The 10,000-nt window shown below is 42.8% G+C and overlaps 1 protein-coding gene across 1 annotated transcript in view; it reads left to right on the forward strand.

Moving 5' to 3' along the window:
* The window catches only part of ryr1b (ryanodine receptor 1b (skeletal)), a gene marked incomplete at both ends in the record, with an annotated part of 143,409 nt that overhangs the window by 34,382 nt on the left and 99,027 nt on the right, over positions 1-10,000 (forward strand). Inside the window, 6 exons of the mRNA XM_080547334.1 lie at positions 23-158; positions 562-657; positions 1,104-1,222; positions 3,203-3,336; positions 8,966-9,207; positions 9,619-9,748. Of these exons, the coding sequence (XP_080403460.1) occupies positions 23-158; positions 562-657; positions 1,104-1,222; positions 3,203-3,336; positions 8,966-9,207; positions 9,619-9,748 (857 nt within the window). The remainder of the gene's footprint in view (positions 1-22; positions 159-561; positions 658-1,103; positions 1,223-3,202; positions 3,337-8,965; positions 9,208-9,618; positions 9,749-10,000) is intronic.

Below are 10,000 nucleotides of genomic sequence, written 5' to 3' on the forward strand. Positions count from 1 at the left end.
CTACTCTTCTTCTCATCGCCAGGGCATGATTACCATTGTGCTGGAGTGCATCGACCGGCTGAACGTGTACAACACGGCGGCCCACTTCTCGGAGTTTGCGGGAGAGGAGGCGGCCGAGTCCTGGAAGGAGATTGTCAACCTGCTCTACGAGCTGCTGGGTAGGACGTTCACTCAACCCTGATATGGACAACTTATTTAATTCTGTCACCGTCAACCCTTAATGTTGAAATGTTGAAATGACCGATTATTATGATCTCCCTCTCTCTCTCTCTCTCTCACACTCTCTCTCTCTCTCTCTCCTACTCTCTCTCTCTCTCTCTCTCTCTCTCTTACTCTCTCTCTCTCTCACTCTTACTCTCTCTCTCCTACTCTCTCTCTCTCACTCTCTCTCTCTCTCTCACACACTCTCTCTCCTACTCTCTCTCACTCTCTCTCTCTCTCTCCTACTCTCTCTCTCTCTCTCTCACTCTCTCTCACTCTTACTCTCTCTCTCTCCTACTCTCTCTCTCTCTCTCCCTCTCTCTCTCCTTCTCTCTCTCTCTCTCTCTCTCTCTCTAACAGCCTCCCTCATCAGAGGAAACCGTTCTAACTGTGCGTTGTTCTGTGACAACCTGGACTGGGTGGTCAGCAAACTGGACCGTCTGGAGGCGTCTTCAGGTACTCTACACGTCGTTACCCATAATGCACCGTCTGACTTACAGTCTCCTCATTGAAACTGTAGTGTATGTTGCTGGTATGATCATTTTCAGGCAGGCGGCACTCTGGGAAAATAGGCGAGACTCTCTAGCTGGCGTGCCGCGTGGCAGCCAGCATAAGAGGCGCCTCTCGTGCGTGCTGTATGGCTTAACACGGGCGCCGAAATGAAACTCACGCGCCACTGAGGTTGACGCTCCTCCACTCCTCCGTCTGTCCTCTGTCTCTCTCTCCCTCTCTCTGTCCTCTCTCTCTCTCTCCTCTCTCTCTCTGTCCTCTCTCTCTCCTCTCTCTCTCTCTCTGTCCTCTCTCTCTCCTCTCTCTCTCTCTCTCTGTCCTCTCTCTCTCTCTGTCTCTCTCTCTCTCTCTCTCTCTCTCTCTCTCTCCCTCCCTCTCTCCCCTCTCGCCAGGCATCCTGGAGGTTCTGTACTGTGTTCTGATCGAGAGTCCTGAGGTTCTGAACATCATCCAGGAGAACCACATCAAGTCTATCATCTCACTGCTGGACAAACATGGGCGGAACCACAAGGTTAGTTCCTGTCGGAGCCACTGGAGATGCCAGACCCCAATTTGGATCCACACACTTCCCTGTACAGTGTCCATTTTTGGACATCCTCAGTTCTCAGGCAATAAGAGTCAATAGTCAGATCAAAAGGATTTAGTTCTCAGATCAAACTGCCATAATCCCTCAAGTGTGAGACCAAACTGCCATAATCCCGTAAATGAAAGTGAGAGACTATACTCTCTAAGGCCTTAGTCAATAAGACTATACTCTCTAAGGCCTTAGTCAATAAGACTATACTCTCTAAGGCCTTAGACAATAAGACTATACTCTCTAAGGCCTTAGTCAATAAGACTATACTCTCTAAGGCCTTAGTCAATACGACTATACTCTCTAAGGCCTTGGTCAATAAGACTATACTCTCTAAGGCCTTAGACAATAAGACTATACTCTCTAAGGCCTTAGTCAATAAGACTATACTCTCTAAGGTCTTAGTCAATAAGACTATACTCTCTAAGGCCTTAGTCAATAAGACTATACTCTCTATGGCCTTAGTCAATAAGACTATACTCTCTAAGGCCTTAGACTATAAGACTATACTCTCTAAGGCCTTAGTCAATAAGACTATACTCTCTAAGGCCTTAGTCAATAAGACTATACTCTCTAAGGCCTTAGTCAATAAGACTATACTCTCTAAGGCCTTAGACAATAAGACTATACTCTCTAAGGCCTTAGTCAATAAGACTATACTCTCTAAGGCCTTAGTCAATAAGACTATACTCTCTAAGGCCTTAGTCAATAAGACTATACTCTCTATGGCCTTAGTCAATAAGACTATACTCTCTAAGGCCTTAGTCAATAAGACTATACTCTCTATGGCCTTAGTCAATAAGACTATACTCTCTATGGCCTTAGTCAATAAGACTATACTCTCTAAGGCCTTAGTCAATACGACTATACTCTCTATGGCCTTAGTCAATAAGACTATACTCTCTAAGGCCTTAGTCAATAAGACTATACTCTCTAAGGCCTTAGACAATAAGACTATACTCTCTAAGGCCTTAGTCAATAAGACTATACTCTCTAAGGCCTTAGTCAATAAGACTATACTCTCTATGGCCTTAGTCAATAAGACTATACTCTCTAAGGCCTTAGTCAATAAGACTATACTCTCTATGGCCTTAGTCAATAAGACTATACTCTCTATGGCCTTAGTCAATAAGACTATACTCTCTAAGGCCTTAGTCAATAAGACTATACTCTCTAAGGCCTTAGTCAATAAGACTATACTCTCTATGGCCTTAGTCAATAAGACTATACTCTCTAAGGCCTTAGTCAATAAGACTATACTCTCTAAGGCCTTAGTCAATAAGACTATACTCTCTAAGGCCTTAGTCAATAAGACAATACTCTCTAAGGCCTTAGACAATAAGACTATACTCTCTAAGGCGTTAGACAATAAGACTATACTCTCTAAGGCCTTAGTCAATAAGACTATACTCTCTAAGGCCTTAGTCAATAAGACTATACTCTCTAAGGCCTTAGACAATAAGACTATACTCTCTAAGGCCTTAGACAATAAGACTATACTCTCTAAGGCCTTAGACAATAAGACTATACTCTCTAAGGCCTTAGACAATAAGACTATACTCTCTAAGGCCTTAGTCAATAAGACTATACTCTCTAAGGCCTTAGACAATAAGACTATACTCTCTAAGGACTTAGACAATAAGACTATACTCTCTAAGGCCTTAGACAATAATACTATACTCTCTGAGGCCTTAGACAATAAGACTATACTCTCTAAGGCCTTAGTCAATAAGACTATACTCTCTAAGGCCTTAGACAATAAGACTATACTCTCTAAGGACTTAGGTGGAAAGGCTGACAACTGACTCTATCTTCTGAGAACTGAGGACGTCCTAATACACCGTATCCCTGGCCCCACTTTGGCTAACTGTCCCTGTCTCTGTCCCTAACCCTAACCCTGTCTCTGTCCTCTCCCAGGTGTTGGATGTCCTGCGGTCTCTCTGTGTGTGTAACGGTGTGGCTGTGAGGTCCAATCAAAACCTCATCACAGAAAACCTGTTCCCTGGGAGAGACCTCCTGCTGCAGACCAACATCGTAAACTACGTCACCAGGTAGGGTGTGATTAACTAGCATGTAACCAGGTAGGGTGTGATTAACTAGCATGTAACCAGGTAGGGTGTGATTAACTAGCATGTAACCAGGTAGGGTGTGATTGACTAGCATGTAACCAGGTAGGGTGTGATTAACTAGCATGTAACCAGGTAGGGTGTGATTAACTAGCATGTAACCAGGTAGGGTGTGATTAACTAGCATGTAACCAGGTAGGATGTGATTGACTAGCATGTAACCAGGTAGGATGTGATTAACTAGCATGTAACCAGGTAGGGTGTGATTGACTAGCATGTAACCAGGTAGGGTGTGATTGACTAGCATGTAACCAGGTAGGATGTGATTAACTAGCATGTAACCAGGTAGGATGTGATTGACTAGCATGTAACCAGGTAGGGTGTGATTGACTAGCATGTAACCAGGTAGGGTGTGATTGACTAGCATGTAACCAGGTAGGGTGTGATAAGCTACCATGTAACCAGGTAGGGTGTGATTAGCTACCATGCCATCATCTTACTACTGAATATTAGGGGTGTAACAGTACACGTATTGGTACAGAACATTTTCGTTACGGGTCCTTTGGTTCGGTTCGCGTGTGTACGTTCTTTTACCCACTGCACGTGCATAACTTTTGTGTGTGTTGAAGTAATCTCAGCCAGTCAGCATGCGCACTCACTCCACAGAGAGATGGTCAGTAGTTTAGCAGCCGTTATCGCTAACGCAAAGAAACTAGAGCTTGATGTTCCTCTAGCATCCCTTATAGTCCAGTCAATCTAACAAAAAAAAAGGCCCAACCCAGGAGAAATTGCAATAGTAATGTTTCATAGTTTTTATTGTTCCTAATACCCTCCTGCATCATATATTAAAAGTCTTACTTGATTAATTTATTGGATCATACTTTTTTCAAGGTCAAAAGAGGTTAAACAATGTTTTAGAGTGACGCCATCTGGGTAAAATGGTGTTAATATTGGAGGGCCTATGTATACCTATCCAACATATTTGATGTCTTTTCCTATGTTTTGGGGGTCAATCTTTCCAATAAAACACTTTTTCAGAGGATATTCTTAAGTCTTATACCTGTATTAGGGGTACAACTACCCCAACACCCACTTGTTTGCCAAATGTGATGCCAGACAATGTTTTCATCAATCAGTTGCCTACATAAACTCTCCGTTTTTTACATATTCTGAAACTACAGATTGTAAGCTTTCAAATGATGTGTCATACATTGAAATCGGACAGAAATTGAAGACGACACAAGTATTTGAATGTTGGTACACCTCAAACACAGAATGGGAGAAAAGTCACAACAAACGCTGCTAACAGCTAGCGGCTAAGAATGGCACATAGCTACGAACATCTAACTGCATTTTTATAACATCACAACATGCTGAGAGAACATCAACATGCTAAAAACACATAACTACACATAATTAGATGATCACACAGTCCTTGCTTTTGAACACGAACAAAAAAGAGAGTATAGGCCAATGCACACGGCGTGCGATTTTGTCGCATGACAACATTTGATTCTCAATTCACACCACCGAAGTGTGTGGGTGTGAATGGAGAATCGAATGTTGTCGTGCGACAAAATCGCATCGCACGCCGTGTGCATTGTCTCATTCAAAACAATGGAATTGAATTCGGCGGTGCGACAAAATCGCCGCCGTGTGCATTGGCCTTATGTTTACAAGTCAAGTCTCCCTTACCAGTAGCCTAAGGCAGAGGAGAACAGTGAATTCAATCCACACGTTATAAGTATTTAGTGATCGTTAAACTTTATTAGGCCTATATTGAGTGGTTACTTTAAAACTTAAAGTTGAGTGTTATGAGAAAAAAAAAAGAAAACCAAATATTGTTGACACAATAAGTTTCACTTTAATTTTCTGTGACTAGTTTATCCCTAGACTGGCTTGCGTCACAAATGTTCCTTATCATGTGTCACGCCCCACCCCCATCCTGTGAAAGATATTATTGGTCCCCCACAATATATCACTGTAAACACAACTTGATGCATCATTGATGTAATTTCAATAAAAATACACAATGAAAACACCACTCTCAGTCTGTCATTGGTAAGTAGTTCAAACACAGATGTTAGACATTTCTCAAAATCAAAATGTCTAGTGCTGCAGTAGCTGAGAAACTTGAGGTACATGGATTCACACCTGGGCACTTCATGCAATATGTTGCTGATAATGCTGACCATAATATCTGAACAATTGATGGCCATGGAACGTTCTATGGCATGGGAATTATTGTATGCATCACCCGCAGAATTGAACAAGCTTCCATCATTCCACGTATCAAGTTGACAGCAAAGGACCTAACAGATGTCGGACGCATTAACATTGTTCCATATGTACAGAAGTCTGGGGGCCTAGTGTACACACCAAATACGGTGCCCAAAATACTCGAAGGAAAAGCAGTTGCCAGGGCCATACGAGGTAATTTCCTGGTTGATGGAGCACTGAACCCCCTACTGGCAGCGAAAACTTTTCATGTCAAACTGCCTGTCCCAAACAAAGCAAACTATGCTGTGGACTCAGAGGATGTGTCAGAGTTGACTCAAGATGGTACCGTTGCTGATGACAGCGAGGACACAGTTTCTGATCAGCCAGATGGAGAATCCACAGACCATGCCAAAGTACCAGAGGAACTAGCAGAAGCCTCAGATCTGTATGACAGTGTTATGGCTGCCACCGCAACCGGGACAAATGCAAGTGCACTACTCCAGATCATAGCTCAGCGTTTGGGGGCAGAGAAGACAACCATGGTAGATGACCGGCAGCAGCACTGTGGCTACAGTACATGGAGATGATCGACCTAGTCCGTGCATTCATTGGATCGGAGAGAACTGGAAATTGGGATCAGCACCTTGATACCCTGACAGACATGATGCCATTCATGGCTGCCTCCGGACATAACTTGTATGTAAAATCATTGACCATATACCTCCAGAAAATGCACCAACTAGAAGACACACATCCCCAAGTTTACAAACGATTTCAGAAAGATGGTCTGCAAGTTGTTCGTTGATCAAACGAATACTGGGCCGGACTATCCCCCGACCTTGTAATAGAACAAGCCCTCATGCGAAGTATGAAAACAACCGGAGGACTGACACAGGGAAGGAGTATGTCTGAAACACAACGTTTGGTCTGGGTTCTTTCCAACCCTGCAACATCTGAAATCAACAATGCAATGAAAGTGACAGGGGTAAACTATGAAACTAGTGAACAGCACAAGGACCTTTCTGCATCAAGACAGGCACGAGACAACGCTGACACTATCAAAATACTTTAAAAATTGTAAATATAAAATTGTTGGGGTCACAAAATCCGTTTGCCGGGTATGAACATCTTCAGCACCTAATCACTGGTGTGACAGCCCATAATGCGGTGAATGTGGACCATTCAAAAGAGGTTGGTAGAAGGGTCTTAAAAGACATGGTAGGGAAAAAGGTGACAGAATATACCTTCAAGAGGAAAGCACATGCAGTCACCATGGATTCCAAATCCACAGTCAAACTGAACAAAGAAGAAGTTGTCCATATTGATCATCAAGTTACAGGTTGTTTGCAACAACATCTTATTCGCGCATGCCATGCTTGGCTGTGATACAACATCCAGACTCTTTGGGGTTGGGAAAGGGGTATCTCTGTGTCTGGTTAGAGAAAGCGACTCATTCAGAGTACAGGCCAGCATTTTTCAAAAACAATCTGCTACCAAGGAAGAAATTGCTGCTGCAGGGGAAAGGGCAATGAACTAATATACCAATATACTAATCTACAAAGGTGCCGAAATGGATTCTCCCAATGACCTCAGGCTGAAAAGTTTCTATACTAAAGTGACTGACAGCAAAACGGCTATCCACCCTTGCAACTTGCCACCAACATGGTCGTCTGCCATGCTTCACAGCTTCAGAGTGTACCATCAGGTTCAGGAATGGATGGGAAACTCGCATCAGAGGAATGGGGCTGGAGGATCCAAGACTCATGCCTCATTCCCATCCATTCCGATCAGGACCCTGCTCCTCAATACTTGTTGGAGCATGTGCACTGTAATTGCAAGTCAGGTTGTGGCACTATGCGCTGCAAATGCCGTTGTCAAGGACTTGATTGCTCTGTAGCCTGTTCAGAATGCAGAGGTGTATGCGCGAATATGTCGGCACAACATTTTGATGAGGACATGGAGTGAAGGTTACATGTAGGCCTACGGTAAAGGCATATTTCAAGCTTGGTCTAAAAACAGTTTTTAATAGGTTTATAGGTTTATATGGTTCATTTCTCATTTAAGGGTTTAATCTGTATATGATATGCAACATGGTTTTCATGGAAAAACATTAACATTTCTGTATGTTCAGAAATGTCAATGATAATAAATGTGTTATAAACTAATTTGATTGACTTTGTTTGAATAAAATAAAATAAAACTATAAAATAAAATAAAATAAAACTATATCATTTTGGGTTAAGGGTACCCCCAAGGGGGTAATGGCCGTTTTCTCAAAAATAGTTTTTTCTCATACTCTGAGCCAGAAATCTCCACTTCAGTAGCACTTACATACACCAAACTTTCCAGTTGTATTCCTATCTACATTCCGAGGTCTGCTATAGAGGGGTTTGTTAATATATCATTCATAGCCTGATTTAATGTAACATTTACTCCTAAAAACATGGCAAAATGTTATAGAGGACCTTGACTCTAATATGACAACAAGATGAAACAAGATTTTTTAACCTGGCTTTATCCAATGTTCAGATTTCTGATTTTGAATGTTATGCAAATTAGCATATATTTCATTAGATAATGCCTAATTTGCATATTTAAACATAATATTTCAGAAAACTTGTAATACAAAAAATGTTAGTCTTAATGTAAGTGATTAACTGGTGAAGTTTCATGGTGATATCTATTAGTTAATTGTTTTATCCTATGAACTGGCTGTGTTGCGCCTGGCACAAAAACCCACATTTTCAACCCCTGAATTTACCTTGATCCAATAAATATTAAGACTAAGACTTTTAATATGTTATTTGGTTGTCCCTAGGGATCACAAAAACACTTGAATGATTACTATTGCAATTTCCCCTGGGTTAAACCACAGATTGACTGGACTATTAAGTCTCCTGTTTGGGAAAATGACGGTTAGCTGACAACCCCACTGACAGAATGTGAATACTGAATATACCTCTAAAGAATATACCTCTACTGAATATACCTCTAAAGAATATACCCCTAAAGAATATACCCCTACTGAATATACCTCTAAAGAATATACCCCTACTGAATATACCTCTAAAGAATATACCTATCTCTAAAGGTTGGTCTGAATATACCTATCTCTAAAGGTGTGTCTGAATATACCTATCTCTAAAGGTGTGTCTGAATATACCTATCTCTAAAGGTGTGTCTGAATATACCTATCTCTAAAGGTGTGTCTGAATATACCTATCTCTAAAGGTGTGTCTGAATATACCTATCTCTAAAGGTTGGTCTGAATATACCTATCTCTAAAGGTTGGTCTGAATATACCTATCTCTAAAGGTTGGTCTGAATATGCCTATCTCTAAAGGTTTGTCTGAATCTCTAAAGGTTTGTAAGGGCCTCTTCTCTCCCTCCACAGTATGCGGCCCAACATCTTCCTGGGTACGTGTGAGGGCTCCACGCAGTACAAGAAGTGGTACTTTGAGATGATGGTGGACCACGTGGAGCAGTTTGTGACGGCGCAGGCGTCTCACCTGCGGGTGGGCTGGGCGCTGACCGAGGGCTACAGCCCCTACCCTGGGGGGGGCGAGGGCTGGGGGGGGAACGGCGTGGGAGACGACCTCTACTCTTACGGCTTTGACGGGCTACACCTTTGGTCAGGTAAGCTGGCGCTATGGATCAGTGTTGGCAATAAACCTATCGCTAAGCCACGCCCCCTTTGAAAACTCTGACAAACAAACAACGCTCGCTCAAATTCTTCACTGACAGTGACTGGACAGACCGACCGTGACTGAATGACATTCAATGACTTACAATGGCGGGAGTTCAGATTTCTGATTTACCACAGCAAGTAATAGACATGTTTTTTTAAAGGTGACAAGAATATTTAGTTTAGAAGCTTTCCGCCATCAGATATTAGCGAGTTGTTTGTCCGGGTTTTCTGCCTGTAGTGACTTTTGCTGTGATATGATTGGACAATTTCTATTTTGGGGGCGTGGCTTAGCGATAGGTCTATTCTTATATGAACCTGTGTCTGGTCACTTGTCTCTGACTTCCTCCTCCCCCCCCCAGGACACGTCCCCCGCCAGGTGGCGTCCCCCAGCGAGCACAGCCTGGCGGCGGAGGACGTGGTCAGCTGCTGTCTGGACCTGAGCGTGCCCAGCATCTCCTTCCGCATCAACGGCCACCCGGTGCTAACAATGTAAAGTGGTGTTCTAGTTAGCTAGGTAGCAGTGGGGATTACTCACCCAATCCGTTGTGTTGTTGCAGTGTTTTGGCTCGACTAACGAGTTTGTGTCGTGATTCTCAACGACGTTGAAACGTAGTTCCGTGTTTCAAAAGAAAAAGTCTGAACATTTTGATTGGTTGCCGACATGCGGACCAAATGATCAGACTGTCACATTTAGAAGCACTTGAATTCCTCTCCCTCTTCTCTCTCTCTCTCTCTCTCTCT

Source organism: Nansenia antarctica (genome assembly GCF_963989245.1).
Source record: "Nansenia antarctica genome assembly, chromosome: 17".
In the NCBI taxonomy this organism is placed as follows: Eukaryota; Metazoa; Chordata; class Actinopteri; order Argentiniformes; family Microstomatidae; genus Nansenia; species Nansenia antarctica.